The 23875-nt window shown below is 45.8% G+C and overlaps 1 protein-coding gene across 1 annotated transcript in view; it reads right to left on the reverse strand.

Moving 5' to 3' along the window:
- Positions 1-23875, reverse strand: part of ttn.2 (titin, tandem duplicate 2) — a 323953-nt gene that overhangs the window by 121651 nt on the left and 178427 nt on the right. Inside the window, exons 122-142 of the mRNA XM_078262434.1 lie at positions 23280-23688; positions 22226-22350; positions 21861-22127; positions 20562-20831; positions 19158-19457; positions 17669-17971; positions 17284-17471; positions 16778-16892; positions 15942-16229; positions 14167-14318; positions 13842-13989; positions 12529-12828; positions 11752-12039; positions 10868-11164; positions 8333-8519; positions 6708-6823; positions 5840-6139; positions 3161-3460; positions 2722-2827; positions 1510-1706; positions 446-751 (exon numbers count right to left, since the gene is read on the reverse strand). Of these exons, the coding sequence (XP_078118560.1) occupies positions 446-751; positions 1510-1706; positions 2722-2827; positions 3161-3460; positions 5840-6139; positions 6708-6823; positions 8333-8519; positions 10868-11164; positions 11752-12039; positions 12529-12828; positions 13842-13989; positions 14167-14318; positions 15942-16229; positions 16778-16892; positions 17284-17471; positions 17669-17971; positions 19158-19457; positions 20562-20831; positions 21861-22127; positions 22226-22350; positions 23280-23688 (4962 nt within the window). The remainder of the gene's footprint in view (positions 1-445; positions 752-1509; positions 1707-2721; positions 2828-3160; positions 3461-5839; positions 6140-6707; positions 6824-8332; positions 8520-10867; positions 11165-11751; positions 12040-12528; positions 12829-13841; positions 13990-14166; positions 14319-15941; positions 16230-16777; positions 16893-17283; positions 17472-17668; positions 17972-19157; positions 19458-20561; positions 20832-21860; positions 22128-22225; positions 22351-23279; positions 23689-23875) is intronic.

The following is a 23875-nucleotide window of genomic DNA, read 5'->3' on the forward strand; positions in this document are numbered from 1 at the left end:
CCGTCGTGAACTGCATAATGAATAACATCAACTGTAGCCTACAGAAATATGCCGCCAGTTGAGCCGCCTGGCCGTCAAGTGTTTCAACGCATGCGTGATACCAATAGTGTCACGTTTTCTACTACGTATTATATCATATCGGATCGTGCATTACATTACATTACATGTCATTTAGCTGACACTTTTATCCAAAGTGACTTACAATTGCTATATATGCCAGAGGTTGCACGCCTCTGGAGCTACTAGGGGTTAAGTGTCTTGCTCAGGGACACGTTGGTTGATGTATCGCAGTGGGAATCGAACTCTGATCTCCCACACCAAAGGCATGTGTCATATCCACTGTTCCATCACCAGCCATCGTGCAGGCAGCACAGATCGCGTACCGATAGATACTTTACAGACACAACAGACGGAGGGCAACACAAGGGTCAACAGTCGCTCTTACAGTCGCTCTCTTTGGCGAAGACATTCTCCGAGATGTCGGACGGCTCGCTGACTCCGACCGAGTTGATGGCGCGGACTCTCAGGATGTACTCCTTCTCGGGGACGATGCCCTCCTCCACGCGGAACTTCAGCTCCTTCACCGGCCGTGAGTTGACCCTCATCCACTTCTCTGTGCCAGCATCGCACATCTCGATGTGGTAGCCGCTGATGCGGCTGCCGCCGTCTCTCTGCGGCGGCTTCCAGGCGATGGACAGGAAGTCCCGGCTGGCTCCAGTCACGTGCAGCTCCATGGGCGGCGATGGGATGCCTGTAGGAGGACGGACGGACACATTTACACTCTTTCCCCACTTTTCTTACCTTTTTTTGAACAAAATGTTCAGTCAAACTTATTAATTATTATTAATACTAAAAAATAATTAATTATGCAAAGCTGTTTTTTTGAGGAAATAAAAAAAACTATCTCGGCAAGCAAACAGAAAAAATACAACTTGGTATCATGCAAGAGGAATGTCCAGGGAAGAGATTAAGTAAAATAATATACATGTATATACTATATATATTGTATATAGAACCCCCTTCAACCATGTTCTGAGTGTTGGCGTTGCGTTGTTTGTCCACCAGAGGGCGCTCTACTTTACAACCTCCCTGTTGGCAACACTCGTGTTTAACCCTTTAAGTTTCATATCTTAAGTTTGTATTTTTATACATTTTATTTATCAATATATTAAATAACTTTAATATATTATGTTCTGTTGTGACAATAAAACAAAAAAGTTTTCTTTTATACATATTATTGTTATTGAGGACTCATAAATAACTACAAATAACTAATGTTATGGAAATCTGTTCATGTTTTTTTACACGTTTCTGGATTTAAAAAAAAATATATATATATATATATATATCGGCCGATATATCGGACTATGGTATTTTTAAATCACCAAATATTTGTATCGATGTCGGCCTTAAAAATCCTTTATCGGTCGGGCTCTAATATAGACATATGTCTACATACACATACGTATGTATGACATTTTGTACCGCTTGCTGATTGGCCGGACTGACCTGTGGGATCCTCGATGGTGAGGATCTCGGTGGGTTCGCTGGGATGGCCGATGCCGCCCTCGTTCTCGGCGCTGACCTGGAACTGAACCTCCGTCCCCTCGATGACGTCCGTCACGCGGTACTTACAGTCTGGACCCGAAGTCTTCCCGCACTTCACCCAGCGGGTTCCAAGCTTCTCCTTCTTCTCCAGGGAATACCTGGGGAGGGGAGTCACCCAAAGGTCAACACACCTTCATACCGCTGCACGAAGTACCGTTTACTTTCTAACACAAGTCTTTAAACATGCAGGATTGTGATAATAAATAAATATTAACATCATTGTTTTCAGAACTAAAATCCTACCTGAGGAATAACGGAAACGGTGCGTAAAGTGCAACAATAAAAGCCAGGACTAAAGATACTTTATCTGTGAAATTACCTCCGCCAAAAGAGCTCATGTTTTCAGTTCAGTTTGTCTGTCTGTCAGCAGTTTTACAGGAACAATGACTGGCCTGATTGTTATGAAAGTTGGTGAAAGTGCCAAGAAAGAACTCCTTAAACTCTGAAGTCAATCCCATATAGAGGTGCGTTGTTTGAAGGTTGCGAGAACGGAAGAGGAAGGTGCACCACACAGAGACCCCGACCTTGGTGTGTGTGTGTGTGTGTGTGTGTGTGTGTGTGTGTGTGTGTGTGTGTGTGTGTGTGTGTGTGTAAGACACCAGTTTCTGCCTAAGAAACAAGAAGACACTCCACTGTGAGGATAGGATAAAAGCTTGAGGGAGAGAACAGATCAGGGCTCATTTTCAGACGAGGTCTTGGTGGACCAGCTCTGACTTGATGTCTGTTGCTAGAGAAACTTAGACTCTGTTTGTGAATCCACAGCTGTGTTGTAACTCTTATGCTGGACTCAGTAAACTTTGCTTAACTGAACTCTTCGTCTCAGATTGATCCTTGTGTTCTGGTAAACATTAAGTACGATTAAAGAAGGCGTGGGAATTAATGAATTAGAGTCAGATGTGGCCCAAAATATGTCTGAAATATAGGACGCACTACAAATGTGAAATAAAATGAATTATAGAAGACTAAAAAACACTGCAACTTTGGTACAAAGCTCCAAATGAATCCGTCAGCAGAGCGTCACGGTCTAGGACTGTGAATGAATGTCCCAAAACTATAATACATTTTTAAATCTCTTGCCAATAAAGATTCAGATGAAAAAACAGAGAAACCTACTTGAGGATGGGTCTTCCGCCGTCGTTTTTGGGCGCCTCCCACTGCAGGTCCACGTATGTCTTGGTCACGGCGTTGACGGTGAGAGCGTACGGCGGCCCGGGAGATGCTGCAACACAAACAAGTGTTAATATACTGTATGCAGGGTTCATACGCATTTTAACCAACACTTTTCCATTACTTTTTGGCAAATGAACTATTAAAATGAATGACAATGTATGTGGTTCATATTGGGATTGGTAATATCGCTCCCAGAATAGAACGGTGAGGTTAGGACGATGTTTAGGACGATGTTTATGTTTCCAAAACCTTTCCAGGCCTGGAATTTGCATTTTTTAAATTCCATAACTTTTCCAGTTTTTTTCAAAACATATGAACCCTGTGTATGATTAACAGTGAGTGTCCCAATCTCTGTGCGACTTTACACTGCCCTCCAACTTACTGAAAGTGTCTCTGGCCATCACGCTGTCCTCCAGCTCGCAGAAGGGCCCGAGGCCGACGGCGTTCTCAGCGGCGACGCGGAACACGTAGAGCGATCCCTCGTTGAGTGGCGTCACCGTGTACTTCAGCTCCTTGACCGTGGTGTCTACCGCCTGCCAGCCTTTACGCCGGGCATCGCGCTTCTCCACCACGTAGTTGGTGATGCGCGAGCCACCGTCGCGCTCCGGGGCCGTCCACTTCATGTCGGCGCTGTTCCGGCAGATGCTGACCACGTTCAGCCAGCGGGGGGCTGACGGGGGGTCTGAGGAGAAACAGAGAGGCGTTAATGTCGGCTCTCAAAGACTGACCGTCATTCGATGGACGTGTCAGTTAGTGAGGGAAAGATTCAAGATTCAAGATTCAAAATCCTTTATTAATCCCACAATGGGGAAATTCACACTGTTGCAGCAGCAAGGGATAAGAGGAAAGTAGAGGACACACGTTAACACACAACAATAATAACTATTAAATAGAGTAAATATGAAAATAGTCAAATGTATTTACAGAAACACATAGGGTTGGGCATCGTTTGGATTTTAACGATTCTGATTCCGATTCTTTGAGGGGTTGAAACGGGTCTCATGCTTATTTCACAAATAAGAGAAAAGTTTTATTTTGATTCAATGGTGGGTTGCAGTTTTACCGGGCTTTTTCAACGTAAAATAAAGCCCCACTAGAGCGCTCCATGGCTGCAACACAACAAGCGCCTGGCCGCTCCGGACACCAAAACGATTCCAAGTAGGAATCGTTTCTCGATGCCCAATCCTAGAAACAGATCACATCAACACGCTGAAATCCAACAGAAAAGTTTAAAATAAGGGTTTGGAAATAAACGACTCGGCATGGTATCACCATATTTTACGTGGCAATACTGTATCCAAGTAGGGCTGCAACTATAAAGATTATCTTCTGGATGCATGGATTAGTTTAGATGTTTGGTCTCAAACATGTCAGAAAAACAAAAAGGTAACGGAAAAAAACTGAAACAAATGACAAAAACATTTATTTAAAAAAAAAAGACAAAATGTCAAAGGAGTAAAGAAAACCGTTTGAGGAAAAAAAGCAACATACATTAACAAAAGAAGTCGAGAAAAAAAACGACAAACGTCAAAAGAAATGTCGGGAAAATACGTAAAAGAAAAGCTACAAAAACGTTGAAACACAAACGTTGACAGTTTTTCCAAAAAGTGACAAAAAATTCAAAAAAACTTTGACAAAACGTCCAAAAAAGCTACAAAAACGTTGACATTTTTTTATTAAAAACGTCAAAAAAAGTGACAAAAACAGTAAAAAAAAATTACTCATCATATAGTGAGAACGGTCCTACATTACAGCAACCATTTGTGTCTGTTCTGAAGCGTCTTTTTAGAGCGAGACAAACATGTTAAACATAATATATAAGAATAAAAATAAACAGTAAATACATGGCTGCTCTATAGCAACAGTTTGATGTGTCTGTTCTACATTAGTCGGTTTAAAGTTGTTTTTTTTGCAGTTTTTGTCAGTTACAAGGCTGTTGTTTAGTAAATCTATCGCTGACAGCGCTGTACTGTTCCTCTTTATAGAGACTTTTTTTTCTACCAAAATGATTAGCGCTGGTCAGGGGGTACTTGGCTTAAAGAAACTATTCAAAAGGGGAACATTATTGAAAAAAGTTTGAGAACCACTGGCTTAGGAAGCTAGTTTACCTGTTGGGCCACAGGACTAAAGAAAATGACAACATCCAAACTAACAGCCAGTCCGACCGGCGGGGACATGTTGCTGTTCCTAACTCTAGATTTGGTTTAAAGGTCCCATGGCATGAAATTTCCCTTTATGAGGTTTTTTAACATTAATATGAGTCCCCCCAGCCTGCCTATGGTCCCCCAGTGGCTAGAAATGGTGATAGGTGTAAACCGAGCCCTGGGTATCCTGCTCTGCCTTTGAGAAAATGAAAGCTCAGATGGGCCGATCTGGAATCTTCCCTTTATGATGTCATAAGGGGAAAGGTTACCTCCCCTTTCTCTGCTTTGCTCGCCCAGAGCATTTGCCCCCCCATGAGAGAGAGAGAGACATCATGGCTTTCAAACGAGTAAAGTGGCAGCTGGTCAAGGCCACACCCCCACCTATAAGGTCTATATAAAAGAGTCTTCAGATACAGTATTAGGGGACCACTAAGGTCTATATAAAGAGACTTCAGATACAGTATTAGGGACCACTAAGGTCTATATAAAGAGACTTCAGATACAGTATTAGGGGACCACTAAGGTCTATATAAAGAGACTTCAGATACAGTATTAGGGGACCACTAAGGTCTATATAAAAGAGTCTTCAGATACAGTATTAGGGGACCACTAAGGTCTATATAAAGAGACTTCAGATACAGTATTAGGGGACCACTAAGGCCTATATAAAGAGACTTCAGATACAGTATTAGGGGACCACTAAGGTCTATATAAAGAGACTTCAGATACAGTATTAGGGACCACTAAGGTCTATATAAAGAGACTTCAGATACAGTATTAGGGGACCACTAAGGTCTATATAAAGAGACTTCAGATACAGTATTAGGGGACCACTAAGGCCTATATAAAAACATCCAAAGAGCACCATGTCATGGGACCTTTAAGCACAATATGAAGTATCACTGAGTCTTTCTTACTGAGTCTCTCTTTGCAGAGCACAGGTTCGCTGGGCTCGCTGGGGTCGCTCTCTCCGGCCACGTTGACAGCTCGCACCCTGAACGAGTACTCCTGCTTCTCCATCAGGCCCTTCAGGAAGTGCTCCAGGTTGGTGATGTCCTCCGCCACGCGGATCCAGTCCGTCGTGCCGCTCTTCAGCATCTCAATGACGTAGCTGTCGATCTTCGCTCCGCCATCGTGCTCCGGTTTGGTCCACACCAGGAAGCACGAAGTCTTCGCCACGTCCTTCACCGTGGGTTTACCGGGAGGCCAGGGAGGATCTGGAAGAGTTGGACAGCCATGGCTTTTAAATGCTCACAAAAGGGTTTTATTTATTCAAACACAACTACACTGCGTTTCCCCCTCTCATTCCCCCTGCTCTGGTGTTTCCCCCTCTCATTCCCCCTGCTCTGGTGTTTCCCCCTCTCATTCCCCCTGCTCTGGTGTTTCCCCCTCTCATTCCCCCTGCTCTGGTGTTCCCCCTCTCATTCCCCCTGCTCTGGTGTTTCCCCCTCTCATTCCCCCTGCTCTGGTGTTTCCCCCCTCTCATTCCCCCTGCTCTGGTGTTTCCCCCTCTCATTCCCCCTGCTCTGGTGTTTCCCCCTCTCATTCCCCCTGCTCTGGTGTTTCCCCCTCTCATTCCCCCTGCTCTGGTGTTTCCCCCTCTCATTCCCCCTGCTCTGGTGTTTCCCCCTCTCATTCCTCCTGCTCTGGTGTTTCCCCCTCTCATTCCCCCTGCCCTGGCGTTTTGCCCTCTCATTCCCCCTGCTCTGGCGTTTTGGTTTAAAAAGGAATATCGCCAATATGACAGTAAACTTTTAAGTGAATTGAAGGTAGATGTTTTTGTACCGATAGGGTCTTTGACGAGGATCTGGTCTGTCTCCTTGCTGGGTTTTCCAGTTCCTGCCAGATTCTCTGCCAGGACTCTGAACTTGTACTTCTTCCTGGTGGGAAGACCTTTGACCCTGCGGTGGGAAACACATCACATCAACACGCTGAAATCCAACAGAGAAGGTTAAAATAAGGGTCGGGAAATAAACGACTCGGCATGGTTTCACCATATTTTACGTGTTAATACTGTATCGATGCATTGACGCTGAAGTAGGGCTGCAACTATAAAGATTATCTTCACGGTGGATTATTGTCTTATTATTGAGCATTGATTAGTTTAGTTGTTTGGTCTCAAACATGTCAGAAAAACAAAAAGGTAACGGAAAAAAGCAGGAAAAAAACGACAAAACGTCAAAGGAGCGAAGAAAACCGTTCGAGGAAAAAAAACGACATACATTAAAAGAAATGTCGGGGAAAAAGGTAAAAAAAATTGACAAAAACGTTAAAACAATGTCAAAAAAACAATTTTGAAAAAAAAAACTGTCAAAAAAGTGACAAAAACATAGTAAAACTAAAGCTACAAAAATGTCAAAAAAAGCAACATAACGCAATAGTTTAGCTAATTTTAGACATATAAGACACCAGTTACAGATAGCTGCAGCTAAACTGTTTTTCAGTCCCTCCAGAAAAACATCGAAAAGCTACAAACTCCGCGATGAAGCCACGATGAGTTCCCGCAATTTCATCGCATAAAATTGCATAAATATCCCGCATATTCCATCGCATGTTTTAAGAAAACGTGCCGCATAATCAAGGATTTTTTCCCGCAACAATCACAAAAAACTCTGCATTTTTCTGGAAGGACTAGTTTTTGCATTCAATGATCTTCTCACATTCATCTAACTGTTCTACAAGCTGGTCCCAGGCAGGTGGGACTACGCTAAAACCCTTATGTACCCTTTACGAACGAGTTGTCAAAGTTCTTGACAAAAAACCAAGAAACTACCATCACTGCACCATCATAAAAAAACACAACCTATTAACCTTTGACAGTTTTTTCTGTTTTGCAGACATGTGCCTGATGTATAAATTGACCCATGATCTTGCACCACCACCTCTCAAGCAATGTGTGTCATTTTGCAGAGATAATGTAAGGGTCTCCAGAGCTTCTGTAAGAGGTGACTGTCACACTCAATTTAGGAAGACCACATTTGGTCAATCAGCTTTTTCATTTACAGCAGTAGAAAAGTGGAGCTTAATTCCACTTCACATTAGAGATTGTGCAAGTCTCAGCAGTTTTAAAATGTCCTTAAAGACTTGGCTGAAGGCGAATGAACTATGTGATCATTGATCTTTCTATAACATGGAATATATACTGGTTTATATGTGATGTAATGCTTGTTATATGTTGTTAAGTTTCTGTTTTGATAGTATTGTCTGTATTGTCTATATTGTCATTTTATCTCCCTTGCCCAGGGACCACAGATGTAAATTAGCTGTATAGCTAACTCTGGTACAGGGCCTGAACTGTGCTGAACTGTGTTTCTATGAGTGTTCATGGTCAAGCGGGTCAGATGTCCGACCCAAAAGACGGCTCTCTCCAGCTGAAGGCAGTATCTCCGTGTTTAAGTTGATGGACTCACCTGTAGTTGGTGTCTTTGATGGGCAGCTTGTTGCACCTCATCCACTTGTCGTGGTCCGGTTCGTATCTCTCCACCCAGTAGCCCGTAATGGGGCTTCCGCCGTCCTCGTCGGGCTCGTACCACGCCAGGCTCACCGAGTCCTTGGCGATGTCCGAGGCCTCCAGCTTATACGGAGCGCCGGGAGTGTCTGAGGACCAGAGGGGGTGGGGGTTAGTCCGCGAAGCAGATCTGGGTCTGAGTGTTTCGTTCAGTGGTATCAGTATAATATCGAGACAGTTTCATAATAGGTCAAATTCAGTGTTTTGGTACAGTTGGTTTTCACACCTGATGTGAACTGTACGGGAGTAACGTGACACATGAACTGTACTAATCAAAACAAACTGGACTTTGGGGTCAAATGGGGCTTTGATGTACAATTCAGTTCAGTTCAATTTATTTCCAAAAGTTAAAAGACAAGTCCAATCTTAAGACATAATGCAAATATGTGAAATGGGACACCCTGGTAAGCTGTGTAAACGGGCCCAAGATGTAAAAGCCCCCTTACTGCATTATATTTTTATATATAAAACTGTCACCTGTCTTCTGAATTTTGTGTTTTGCTTTACATAAATAAAGACGACCGCTAACGTTAGACCCAGCAGCAGTGGGTCAGCTAACGCCCGCTATTCAGCTCATTCTCTGTAACCGTTACAACATAAAAGCACGGCGGAACCAGCAAGGCAGCCAGCCGCTGTTAGTTGGCTAACGTTAGCTTGCTATCTCCGCCTTAGCGTTACCCCCTCGCCACATCGTTCACAGAAAACAAACCGAATAAAGCTGTCACCTGTGGTGATACCAGTGTGCTTTGTGTGGATGAAGCATGAAGTTAATTTGACTCATTTAGCGACCGGCTCTCCGCCTCGTAACATTACTGCAAAACCTCAGCTCCACGACTCACCGGAAGTCGGCATATTACCGGAAGTTTATACGTTACCATGGCAATGGTACACATAAAAACGGCTGCTGCTCTGACCATTCTGCAACGTTGATTTGAATGGAAATGGCCTTTCTTTTCATTTTATTTCTATGCTCCAGACTAGCTGCTTAATATGTGTCCCACCCCACAAAGACCCATTCTGAGCCTAGGATCAGACCTTTAGGGGGGCTCAGCCCCTAATGGAAATGTGACACGGATACAGTGCCTTGCAAAAGTGTTAACCCAGTGTTAGCTACTGAACAACGTCAGCCAACGTTTTTTGACACTATGATGGAACTAAACCTGACACTTTATAAGTCTCCGTAATAACGGAGCATTCAGCAATTGTACTTGCTTACGTTTCAATTTGGGTTCTAATCTGCACCATGAAATGACCAACGTCTTCTCTGGGGACGTTAAACTTCACAACCGTCTCCTGCTCTCCCTCTGACAGATCAGATAGAGACTCAGCCAAAGGCGGGAGTCTGGCACAACCTCCTCTGATTGGCCAACACTACATTTCTGTTAACCCTTTCCTTGACGGGGTTACAGGTGCATAGCCTCGGCTATAGATACACAGGATATCAAACCTCTTTCAAGCCCTTCGAACCTGTAATTATTTGTCCTCTGTCACTAAAGGCCGTTACAGACCAACAGCCGACTGTCAGCAGAAAAGTCAGTGGGGCTGAGACGAGACGTAATACGTCTCCATAACAGCAGGCGGCGCTCATCTGGATTGTCGCCCAAAAAATTAAAACCAGCAGCTGTTTGGACGAACGTGTCACGTGGGTCTGGCTGCTCCCCGACCATCATGGCGTCTCGTTCAGAATCCAATCTCATATTGTCCTAAAATAGTTCACCGTAACGTGTTTCTGGAAACATGTGAAGAGAGAAACAGGCCGTGCAGCTGCTGAATCTGTCTTCATTTCAGATCAACAAAGGTCAGTTTAACAGATTTTCGTCAGATTTTAGTCACGCTCATCCCGCTCGCCGTTTCCACGTGAGTCCCGACTGTCCTGTCTCTGACTGAGCATGTCAGGTCGGCCCAAATGAAGCCGACAGCTCCTCCAACGGACGACGGCACGAACACACCGACCAGACTGGAGTCACTGACCTCGCCAGACTGTCAGACGGACGATTATCGGCTTGGTGTGTAACTGCTTTTACAGACAAGTTCGCAAACTGTAAATTAAAGCACTAAAATTGATTAAAATTTTTTTTTAGGGGGGCTGAGTTGAATTTTAGGGGGGCTTGAGCCGCCCTAAAAAGCAGGGTTCATACGCATTTTAACCAATACTTTTTCATGACTTTTCCATGATTTTTGGCAAATTTCCATGACTATATATTCCTGAAAATGTCAGTCGACATTACACAATAAGAATAAACATCTGTGTTAAAGTTTCCCCTCAGAGGTTTAACAATAATATGAATGATAATGTATGTGGTTCATAGTGGGAGTCGTAATATCGCTCCCCGAATATAACGGTGAGGTTAGGACGACGTGAAATACATTTATTAATCACATATTATTATGCTGTGTTCCTGAAAAAGGGTCTAAAATTGCCCATGGTCAGACCTACCGAAGGGGTATCTGGCGATGATGGACGGGTGATCGGCTGGTGGGCCGACACCAAACTGGTTCTCAGCGAAGACTCGGAAGATGTACTCCTTGAACTTGACCAGGCCCACAGCTTTGTAGGTGGTCTGCTTGACCGTGGAGGACAGCCGGTGCCAGATCTCGCTGTCGGCAGCACGGCGCTCCACGATGTAGTTGGTGACTTTGGAGCCGCCGTCGTCGCGCGGAGGGTTCCACGCCAGGAAGCACGTCTCGTTGGTGATCTCGGAGATATCGAAGGCGGCCGGAGCGCCGGGCTTATCTGTGGGAGGAAACGGTCACATTAAAGGACAATTCCAGCGTAAAATGAACCTAGGGGTTAATAACAGAGCTCCAGTTTTCCACTCGCAGATCAGTTTGGCATCTTGAGACAGAGAAAATTTGGAACCGTTCGCCAAACGACCGACCAATCAGTATTGGTTTTGAGGCGGGTTTAGGTGTGACGCAACGATAACCAACTGTTGAGATGATCTCTCATCGCTCTCATCGCTATGAGTTTTATCCAAATTAGAAAGTATTCCTTCATTGAAAGAAGAGCAAAAAACGGCAGTGGAGGCTTTTCTTGCAGGAAAAGATATCTTTGCTCTTCTCCCGACTGGTTTCGGCAAGAGCTAGATATATCGTTGATCTGATTGGTTGATTTGGCCCGTCTATCACCAACATAGGTGGTGATAGAGCTTGTTTCAAGCTACAAACACATTCAATTAGCATGAAAACATGTCCCAGAGAGAGACAGAGTGGCTACACATCTGTTATTAACCCCTAGGTTCGTTTTGCGCCGGAATTGTCCTTTAAATACCCAGAAAATAAGAAAGTGAAAAACAGAAAAAAAGAAAAAATGGTTCATACCGAGTATGTTGACGTCTACGGTGGCGGTGGCACGGCCGCTGCTGTTGGTGGCCTCGATGATGTAGGTGCAGCTGTCGTCTCGGCGCGTCTTGGCGATAGTAACGGTGGAGTGTCCGGGCTTGGTGTCGATGGACACCCTGTCGTCTGCCTTCAGCACCAGGTCGGCCTTGGTCCATTTGACCCGCGGCTCGGGCTTCCCCGTCACCTCAGCCGGGAGCTCGATCTTACTGCCGGCCTTGGCGGTCAGACCGGCCAGCAGCTTGGCGTCCAGCTGGATCTCCGGAGCCTCTGCACCGACAGAAAAGACGGGGGAACAGTCAGAGGGTTGCAGCTTAGAGGATAAACATGAGGAGGGTTTTAGGAAAATGTGTGTGTGTGTGTGTCTGTGTGTGTTCATGTGTGTGTGTGTGTGTGTGTGTGTGTGTGTGTGTGTGTGTGTGTGTGTGTGTTTGTGTGGTCGTTGCAGCATTAGTGCTTGGTCTCTACTAATGTACGAGAGATATTTTGTACTTGCAAAGATTCTTACTGTGTTTGTATTTTTGTGTTCCTTTTCGCAGTTTTACAAAAAAAAGTCATATTTTCCTTAATTAAATCCTGCCAAACACACCAACCTGCCTGTTCCTTGGAGAATATAATGCTGGAGAATGTAATGTTAAGCTAGCTGTATAGCTGAAGAATACGTTGCCTGCAACAACCATTAGTGAGGACAGCGTAGTATCGCAACTTTTGTACGTGAAAAGGTGATTCTCGGTCTCTAAAGTCGGGCGCTGTGCGTACCTTTGGGGTCTACGGCCTGGATCTCGTCGGTGGCCTTGCAGGGCCGGCTGGCCCCGAGGCGGTTCAGGGCTCGGACTCTGTAAGCGTACCACTGGCCCTCAGTCAGACCCGTCACCTGGCACTTCAGCTCGGGGACCATGTCTCCGCAGGGCTCCCACTTATCCGTTCCTCTCTGGCAGCGCTCCACGTTGTAGCCGCGGATGCCCGTGCCGCCGTCGTACTTGGGCGGCTCCCAGGTCAGGAAGATGCCGCTGGCCGACTTGTCTCTCCACCGCAGGTTCTCTGGGGGGTCGGGGCAGGCTGCAGGGAAACCAGACCCAGGGGTTAGATCAAATCCTTTTTGGACTGTTTAAAACTTAAACAAACCAAGAGTGCATTTTAAAACTTCAAACAGTGGTAGTTATGGGATAATTTACCTGATTACAGAAATGTGTGTGTGTGTGTGTGTGTGTGTGTGTGTGTGTGTGTGTGTGTGTGTGTGTGTGTGTGTGCTTGCTGTTGGTTTTCTTGCATATACTCAAATGTACAAGTTCTTTAAAATAAACTAAAACTAAAACTTATGTATAAAAAGCTGTGTGTGTTTAGGGCCTGTCCAAATCCACTTTTGCTAGTTTAACGGCAGTAAAAAGGGTCCGTGTGCCGGGGTCATGGTTCTAAAGGGTTGTTCTTAGTGTCTTCATTAATCAGAGGTGTGTTTTGGGCGTAACATGCAATCAACCAATCAGAGATCATCTCCCATTCCCTTTAAAAGCCAGGCGCGTTTGGACCTTGGAGCATTGCTGTTATGATGGAGGATTTGCACCGTAATGTTTGTATTTGTAATCTTCTGCATGTGTGTGTGCTGCTGTGCGTCCCTGTGTGTGTAACAAGCATAGTGTGCACGTGCTGTGCACGAGCCTAGGAGCATTTTACTAATGCTCTGTTAAAGTAACAATGAAATGCTGCGTTATTGACTTTAGACCAGGTTTTTGTTGGTCAATGGTGCCATCACTTCCCACTGCCTCAAGATAGCAATACTCCCAGAATGCACCTGAACACACCTCCCTGTAAGACCAGCACGCCCAGAATGCACCTGAACACACCTCCCTGTAAGACCAGTACACCCAGAATGTAGCTGAACACACCTCCCTAGAAGACCAGCACGCCCATAGGCCAAAGATGGGCGCAGGTGCATTTGTTATTTAAACGATGTGGGCGCTGGATGGGAAATTGACAACTGTGTCGGTCTTAAACTAGCAAAGACACTTGTGTCAGGCTTTGCGCTGCGCTGCGCTGGGTGCAAGATAGGGCCCTACGTCTGTGTTGTGACTCACTGGCGGGAGACGAGACATTGACGGGCTCGTCGATGTACGCCGGCTCTCCCGGTCCGCACTTGTTGCAGGCGGTGACTCGGAACAGATACTCCTTTCCCTCCACCACGTCGGTGACCGTGAACTCCTGATCCTGGATACCTGTCGTCACCTGAGACAGAGAACACACAGAGAGGGAAACCATCAATTCTCAATTTCTTAAACAGGAGCGACAGCTGAGACTGAAGCGAAAGTCGTAGATACAGAACTCCTGATTTACGTCCATGAGAAGAACACGTGTGAACATGTGTGCATCCCAATCTGTGGTGTTCAGATGTTGAGGTCGTACCTTGACCCAGGTCTTGCGGGACATGTCCCGTTTCTCCACCTGGTATCCAGTCAGAGGACTTCCTCCGTCATGCTCCGGAGCCTCCCAGGTGAGGTGGACGTGCTGCCGGGTCACCTCCAGTACCTTGAAGTCCTTCGGAGCGCTGGGCGCCGCTGGAGGATACAAACAGAGACATAGCCATACAAAACATATTTAAGTTATGAACGTTTCTTCATACGGCTCAACAGTCCTGTTGGGCAAGAGAAAAGGAATTCTACTTGCCCAAATACAAGTTGTTTTCAAGAGAGAAAAGAAAGAAGGTATTTTTCACTATATCTTGTTTTTTTTAAACGTCAAAAGCATTAAAAAAATGTTAAAAACAAACGGTAATTGTGGGGAAAAATGCGGCGAAAAAGTGGGAAAAACATTTTAAAAAAAAGCTTACACAAAAAGTCATGAAAAGCCTCGGAAAAAAAACATTAAAAAAATGTTAAAAACAAAAAGTCAAGGCAGAAAAGCATCAAAAGTGTAAAAAAAAACAAACATCCAAATAACTAAATTTTTGATTGGCCAACAGCACGTTTAAATTACATTGTTCAACAAACATACTCCGACGGAAAAGAGAAGGATGACGTACTTTACGATACGGAACAATATCGGGGCAGAGAAGGAAACAAAAGAGGATATAAGAGTGGAAACGAGAGGAAACAAGAGAGGAAACGAGAGGAAACGAGAGGAATCAAGAGAGGAAACGAGAGGAAACAAGAGAGGAAACAAGAGAGGATATAAGAGTGGAAACAAGAGGAAACAAGAGAGGAAACTAGAGAGGAAACTAGAGAGGAATCAAGAGAGGAAATCAAGAGAGGAAACAGAGAGGAAACAAGAGAGGAAACGAGAGGAAACAAGAGAGGAAAACAAGAGGAATCAAGAGAGGAAACGAGAGGAAACAAGAGAGGAAACAAGAGAGGATATAAGAGTGGAAACAAGAGGAAACAAGAGAGGAAACTAGAGAGGAAACTAGAGAGGAAACAAGAGAGGATATAAGAGAGGAAACTAGAGAGGAAACAAGAGAGGAAACAAGAGAGGATATAAGAGAGGAAACAACAGAGGAAACAGAGAAAACAAGAGAGGAAACTAGAGAGGAAACAAGAGAGGAAACAAGAGAGGATATAAGAGAGGAAACTAGAGAGGAAACAAAAGAGGAAACTAGAGAGGATATAAGAGAGGAAACAAGAGAGGATATTAGAGAGGAAACAAGAGAGGAAACAAGAGAGGAAACAAGAGAGGATATAAGAGAGGAAACAAAAGAGGAAACTAGAGAGGATATAAGAGAGGATATAAGAGAGGAAACAAGAGAGGAAACAAGAGAGGATATAAGAGAGGAAACTAGAGGAAACGAGAGGAATCAAGAGAGGAAACAAGAGGAAACAAGAGAGGAAACAAGAGAGGAAACAAGAGAGGAAACAAGAGAGGAAACAAGAGAGGAAACAAGAGAAGAAACGAGAGGAAACAAGAGAGGAAACAAGAAGAGGAAACAAGAGAGGAAACAAGAGAGGATATAAGAGAGGAAACTAGAGAGGAAACAAGAGGAAACTAGAGAGGAAACAAGAGAGGACATAAGAGAGGAAACTAGAGAGGAAACTAGAGAGGAAACAAGAGAGGATATAAGAGAGGATATAAGAGAGGAAACAAGAGAGGAAACTAGAGAGGATATAAGAGAGGATATAAGAGAGGAAACAAGAGAGGAAACAAGAGAGGAAACAAGAGAGGAAAGGAAAGCCGCTGCGGAGGCGTACCGATGACGTTGACCTCGATGTCTCCGGAGACGGACGTGACATCATTCTCCAGCTGCAGCGTGTAGATGCCTTTGTCGGGGCGCACGCTCGGCGTGACGACCAGCTCTGTGAACGTGGACTTTGTCATCATGGAGACGCGCTCGTCGGCAGTGCTCAGCTCCTTCTCTCCGTAGGTCCAGCGGGCGACGGGCGTCGGGTAGCCGGTGATCGGGACTCTGATGGTCAGAGGCTGCGGCACGATTATCTCCAGACCGTCTTTAAACGCACTCAGGTCAAAGGATGGAGCGACTGGAAGAGAGGGAGGAGAGGGGGGAGAGAGGGGGGGAAGAGAGGGGGGAAAGAGAGGGAGGGGGAGAGGGGGCAGAAGGAGAGGGAAGAGACAGAGAGGGAAGAGAGGGGGGGGGAAGAGAGGGGGAAGAGAGAGGGGGGAGAGAGAGGGGGGAGAGAGAGAGAGAGGGAAGAGAGGGGGGAGAGAGGGAAGAGAGAGGGGGGGGAGAGAGGGGGAAGAGAGAGAGGGGGGAAGAGAGGGGGAAGAGAGAGGTGGAAGAGAGAGGGGGGGGAAGAGAGGGGGAAGAGAGAGGGGGGAAGAGAGAGAGGGGGGAAGAGAGGGGGGAAGAGAGAGGGGGGAAGAGAGAGGGGGGAGAGAGAGGGGGGAGAGAGAGAGAGGGGAAGAGAGGGGGAAGAGAGGGAAGAGAGAGGGGGGGAAGAGAGGGGGAAGAGAGAGGGGGGAGAAATATTGGTTTAATATTATTTTTCTTCACAACAGTGTGATATAATAAGCTGTGTGTTGTGTTATATGTTTAAAACATTACAGAGTCATTGATAGAGAAACTCACCATGTGTGTCGTCGGCCAGTAGAGGGCCGATGATGTTGGACGGGTCCGAGACTCCGGCCGCGTTCTCAGCAAACACTTTGTAGTTGTACTTGTTCCCGTATTTCAGCCCAGACACCTGAAGTAGAAAGGTACAGGGTTTTAAATGTCAGGCTTCTGCTAGAAACGTTTTACTATGAAGCATTCAATGCAGGGCTTTTACTTTGAAAAATCGGGGGGCTTTTACTTTGAAATTAAGCATTCGATGCAGTGCTTTTACTGTGAAAAAAGCAAGACTACTTAGTATGTGGATAGTTTTTTACTGTGAAGCAGTGGAGAAGCTTTTAAAAAGAGGCAGCTTTTATACCGCTAGGCAGCTGCACAACATATACAAGTGATGATGTAGCCTGAAATGCTAACGTTACCCCTCTGTGAAATTTTGGCGGTTGTTTTGTGAAATGATCAGTGACAAACTTTTAGAAAATGGCATCCCGTATGTGAGAGTAATGAGGATGGATGAGAGTGTGAACCTTGTAGCAGAGGTCGGGGCAGAGGCGGGCGTTGCAGCGGAGCCACTTATCGGTGCCGTCCTCGCTGCGCTGGATGATGTATCCCGTGATCATGCTGCCTCCGTTACTCAGAGGAGTCTCCCAGCTGAGCTGCACTGAGCTCTTGTTCTGGTCCTGCCAGACCAGGTTCACAGGGGGGCTGGGACGCTCTGCAGGACAGACACACACACACACACACACACACACACACACACAAATATTACTGGATGCTATTATACGTTTGGTGTGTGTGTGTGTCTGTGTGTGTCTGTATGTGTGTCTATGTGTATTTCTCTGTGTGTGTGTGTGTGTGTGTGTGTGTGTGTGTGTGTGTGTGTGTGTGTGTGTGTGTTGAATCCAAACTCACCGATGGGATCCATGATCTTGACGGGCTGTGAGGCCGCGCTGGGCTTGCCCTCGCCGGCTTTGTTCTGAGCTTTGACTCTGAAGATGTATTCTTTGTTCTCGATGACATCGTTGACGATGGCGCTGAGCTCGTCGGCCTTCGTGATCTGGACGGGCGTCCACTTCACCGACGTCCTGTCCCGCAGCTCGATGATGTAAGACGTGATGGGGGAACCCCCGTCCGACTCAGGGGGCTCCCAGGAGACGGTGCAGCCGAACTTGGTGACGTTTCCCACCGTGATGTTCAGAGGAGCGTCGGGAACGTCTGAAAACAATCACCGACGGAAGACAATTCAGGACACGGAGACAGCAACAGTCCGGGAATTCCTTTACACAGTATCATTTACGCAGTGGTGTAGTCTAATGTACTGCAGTGGGTATATACTGTACTATATATATGTACATATATGTATGTACACATATGTCTGACAACATGATGGAAAGGATCCCTACAGAGATAGACCTTTTAGTTAAAGAGTAAGATCCTTTTAGTTTAACATGAAACCCCCAAAATCACCATCACCAAACCCACCAGACTCCATGTAAATAATCAGGACTTTTATCAGCGTAAAACACACTTCATTCAAAGTGGACAGAAACTAAATAAAACTACCAAAAGCCGTCTTGGTTCATCTTTCCACTGTTCCAACAATCACCACTCTGGTTTGGTTGAAATAAACCCTTAATTCACCCATTTACATGTGGAGATATGCTGGCTCTATACACGCTAAAAGTCCTGATTATTTACATGGAGTCTGGTGGAGATATGCTGGCTCTATACACGCTAAAAGTCCTGATTATTTACATGGAGTCTGGTGGAGATATGCTGGCTCTATACACGCTAAAAGTCCTGATTATTTACATGGAGTCTGGTGGAGATATGCTGGCTCTATACACGCTAAAAGTCCTGATTATTTACATGGAGTCTGGTGGAAATATGCTGGCTCTATACACGCTAAAAGTCCTGATTATTTACATGGAGTCTGGTGGAGATATGCTGGCTCTATACACGCTAAAAGTCCTGATTATTTACATGGAGTCTGGTGGAAATATGCTGGCTCTATACACGCTAAAAGTCCTGATTATTTACATGGAGTCTGGTGGAGATATGCTGGCTCTATACACGCTAAAAGTCCTGATTATTTACATGGAGTCTGGTGGAGATATGCTGGCTCTATACACGCTAAAAGTCCTGATTATTTACATGGAGTCTGGTGGAGATATGCTGGCTCTATACACGCTAAAAGTCCTGATTATTTACATGGAGTCTGGTGGAAATATGCTGGCTCTATACACGCTAAAAGTCCTGATTAGTTACATGGAGTCTGGTGGGAATGAGTTTACCAAAGTCTTAGCTTCACAAAAGTAGAGTCAAATATGAATAAAATAGGGAATAAATGTCTAAAATAGTGTTGTGTCCTCAGAGGGTTATTGTTATTGTATACTCTTACCAAACTTGTTCTTGGCCTGTACGGCTTTGTCGGTCTCTACGTTGGGTCCGCTGCCGACCCGGTTGCGGGCGCAGACTCTGAACAGGTACATGGAGTCCTTGTGGAGGCCGGTGACCGTGTACTCGGGGCTCTCGGAGTGGTCGGTTGCCAGCGTCCAGGTCTTGCGCTTTACGTCGCGTCTCTCCACCACGTAGGCCACGACCTTGCTGCCGCCGTCGCTCTCGGGCTCCTCCCACGCCAGGCTGACCTCGCCATCGGCCGTGTCGATCACCTGCAGGTTCTTGACGGGTCCCGGGACATCTGGCGACATTAAATACAAGGGTAAGGTTTAAGGACTGCATAATATATCGACGGGGGCAAGAGAACAATCAACGTAATTTATGATACCGTGACGCCCAAACTGGCAACTGGCGTGTTACATTTACTTGGCCGACGGGGTGTTTTAGTTGCACCCGGGCCATCGGGCAACCCTTATCGTTGAACCCTGAACTGGTGGATGTTTATTTTACAAATTCTGAATATGTTTATGTATCGTACGTGTCATAACCAAAGAGTTAGGGCCCTATTTTAATGATCTGAGCGCACGGCGTGAAGCGCCTGGCCCAGGTGCGTTTAGGGCGTGTCCAAAATCCACTTTTGCTAGTTTGACGGCAGTAAAAAGGGTCCGTGTGCCGGGCGCATGGTTCTAAAGGGTTGTTCTTAGTGTCTTCATTAATCAGAGGTGTGTTTTGGGCGTAACATGCAATCAACCAATCAGAGATCATCTCCCATTCCCTTTAAAAGCCAGGCGCGTTTGGACCTTGGAGCATTGCTGTTATGATGGAGGATTTGCACCGTAATATTTGTATTTGTAATCTTCTGCATGTGTGTGTGCTGCTGTGCGTCCTTGTGTGTGTAACAAGCATAGTGTGCACGTGCTGTGCACGAGCCTAGGAGCATTTTACTAATGCTCTGTTAAAATAACAATGAAATGCTGCGTTATTGACTTTAGACCAGGTTTTTGTTGGTCAATGGTGCCATCACTTCCCGCCGCCTCAAGATAGCAATACTCCCAGAATGCACCTGAACACACCTCCCTGTAAGACCAGCACGCCCAGAATGCACCTGAACACACCTCCCTGTAAGACCAGCATGCCCAGAATGCACCTGAACACACCTCCCTGTAAGACCAGCACGCCCAGAATGCACCTGAACACACCTCCCTGTAAGACCAGCCATGGGCCACAGATGGGCGCAGGTGTATTTGTTATTTAAATGACGTGGGCGCTGGACGGGAAACTGACAACTGCGTCGATCTTAAACTAGCAAAGACACTTGGGTCGGGCTTTGCGCTGCACCGGGTGAAAGATAGGGCCCTAAGTTAGTTTGTATGAAAGCAGCATGGTAGTTTTTGGGAGAACTGACCGATGACCTCCAGGTTGATGAAGGCTTCTCCCTGTCCGTGTTTGTTCTTGATTACGACCTTGTAGCGGCCCTCGTCGGTCTTCAGCGGGTCCTTCAGCCGGTACTCGGTGCGGTCGGCCGATGTGTAGATGTTGTCTTTAGGCAGACTCAGATTGTTGTACAGCCAGTTGGCCTCGGCCTGCGGGTAGGCGCTGTACGGGACGGCCATGACGATGGGCTTCCTGGCGTCCGTGACGTAGCTCTGGTCTGTGGTCTTTATCTGAGGCACAGCTGAAGGACGGAGAGGAGACAGAGTCAGAAAGGCTACACTGGAAACACCACAACGCTGTATTCCTGTGTATGTATCTACAATCATGTATTAATCAATGCTTAAAGGGCGACTTTAACCTGGACCCTATTTTCCTATGTTTTTTGTTTCGAAGTGACTGAAAAACTGAAGAACCAAGCTGTAATGTTACCCTACAGGACTAATGTTCAGCAGCAGTTAGTAACAAGCTGTAATGTTACCCTACAGGACTAATGTTCAGCAGCAGTTAGTAACAAGCTGTAATGTTACCCTACAGGACTAATGTTCAGCAGCAGTTAGTAACAAGCTGTAATGTTACCCTACAGGACTAATGTTCAGCAGCAGTTAGTAACAAGCTGTAATGTTACCCTACAGGACTAATGTTCAGCAGCAGTTAGTAACAAGCTGTAATGTTACCCTACAGGACTAATGTTCAGTGAAATAATGTTCAGCGAAATTGAAATAAACCCTTAATTCACCCATTTACATGTGGAGATATGCTGGCTCTATACACGCTAAAAGTCCTGATTATTTACATGGAGTCTGGTGGAGATATGCTGGCTCTATACACGCTAAAAGTCCTGATTATTTACATGGAGTCTGGTGGAGATATGCTGGCTCTATACACGCTAAAAGTCCTGATTATTTACATGGAGTCTGGTGTAGTTTGGTGATGGTGATTTCGGGGCTGTTTCATGTTAAACTAAAAGGATCTTCCTCTTTAACTAAAAGGTCTATCTCTGTAGGGATCCTTTCATAATGTTGTCACACACTTAGAATAATAATCTGAGTCTGTCAGCGCCAAAATAGAACTTTTAGTGGATGCTAACTGCCGCTGAACATTAGTCCTATAGGGTTACATTACAGACCGGTTCACAGCTGCTGGTTACAGCGTTCCAGCTCAATGCTGGACCAATTTCAAAGATTATGTTCACATTAGTTACCAAAGCATGGGAAAATAGGGTCCAGATTGAAGTTACCCTTCCAAAATCTTGGTGTTTTGACGCTCTTACCTGCCAGCTCCAGCTTGGCCTTGGCGTCTTTGTCTTTGACCATGAGTCTGTACTCTCCCTGATCTCGCGGGCGGATCTCACAGACCTGCAGTCTGTGGATTTTACCCTCGCTCATCATCTGGTATTTGTCTCCCTGCACGACTGTCATGTTGTTCCTCAACCACTTCACTTCCACTCTGTCCTTGTTGAGCTCCACCTCGAACACCACGTCCGAGCCTGGAGGTTCGAACACGTCCTGTGGCGGTCTGACGATCTCCACCGGTGTCTCTGTGGGACAGGAAGAGGTTCACAAGGATGTCAATTACAACAGGAAGTGGTTTATACTGAAGATAAAAAAGTGGTGAGCAGAATGTGCAGAAGCTCACCTTCCACGAAGAGCCTGGCTCTGGATCTCTTGTCCTCCACACCGCAGGCGTATTCACACTCATCATCCGGTCTGCACTCCTTGATACGCAAGGTGCACATCTTCCCCTGTTTCTCAAATTTGTATCTGGGAAAACAAACAGGAAGGTAGCTTTGAGTTGATGATAAAGCCTAAGCTCAGCTCTAACGTTAGCATAATAATAATTTTACCAGAGTGATTTACCAGACAAAGCAAGGCAAAAACAGGATATCCTGAGGTCAATATAACAACAGAGAGCTAAACAGACACGATTTGGGTAAATAAAAACAAACAAAGATACAAAACTACGGAAGCCCAGAAAAGCAAGCTTAAGGTTAGGTTTCGACCCTGCTTAGATTATAAACTTCCTTAAGTTTAGGTTCAGATAAAGTTTAGATAATAAACTTAAAGGTGCAGTAGGTAAGACTTATAAAACTAACTTTCTGTCATATTTGCTGAAACTGACCCTATGTTCCAGTAGAACTACATGAAGCAGGTCATTAAAATAATCAGCTCCTCTGGCTCCACCTACAGCCTGGAGCCCTGTTCAGATGCACCAATCAGGGCCAGGGGGGGTGTCTAACTGTTCATTTACACCAATCAGGGCCAGGGGGGGGTGTCTAACTGTTCAGATGCACCAATCAGTGCCAGGGGGGTGTCTAACTGTTCAGAGGCACGAATCAGGGCCAGGGGGGTGTCTAACTGTTCAGATGCACCAATCAGGGCCGGGGGGGGGTGTCTAACTGCGTGTCAATCACTGCTCATGCACACGCATTCATTCTCCCTTGTGGGAGGAGGGGCTTAGGAGACCGTTTTGGGCTTTAGCAGAAAGGGGGGAGGGACTGAGATGTTGTCGATGTCAAATGTTTTGGCTAAGTCCTGGATCTTCACAATCCTACCTACAGCACCTTTAAATGTAAGTGCGGATAAAGAAGAGATAGTACTTAAGTTTAAGTTTAGATAAAGTTGTAGGCGGCACAGTGACTTTGGTTGTTTGGATAGTTTGGTCCACCGATAAGAGTTTCGGAAAGACGTACCTCGGTCCTTCTCTGATCTCACGTCCGTTTCTGTACCACTTGGCGTCTGCTTTCTCTTTGGTGAGCTTGCACGTGAACACGGCGTCCTCGAACTCGGTGATGGTCTGGTCCTTGAGGTGGACGCTGAAGTCGGTGGGCGCCTCGCTGATGATCAGCTCAGCCGCTGACTTGTTGTCCCCGGCCACGGCTGTGTACTCGCCCTCGTCCGCTAGCGTGCAGTCCTTGATGGTCAGCGTGTGCTTGTCTTTGTCCACTCGGTAGACGATGCGTTTGCTGAAGACGATCTCCTGGCCGGCCTTCGTCCACTTCAGCGTGGCGTTGGGCCGGTTGACCTTACAGGAGAAGCTGACCGTCTTCTTCTCCTGGGTGTCGATGTCTTCCAGAGGAACCACGATCCTCAAACTCTCCTCTGAACAACACAGAACATCCCAAATGTCAATACTTTTAATAGAGGCATGCGCTGGGTCGCACCAGCTGGGTGAAAGCTCTTTCTTTTTTTATACTCTGGGTATATCAATATATATATAATGTATTGAGTATCTCAATATATTGACTCAGAATCTCAATATATTGACATAGTATCCAAGCACACAACG

This window comes from Sander vitreus, chromosome 11 (genome assembly GCF_031162955.1).
Source record: "Sander vitreus isolate 19-12246 chromosome 11, sanVit1, whole genome shotgun sequence".
NCBI lineage: Eukaryota > Metazoa > Chordata > Actinopteri > Perciformes > Percidae > Sander > Sander vitreus.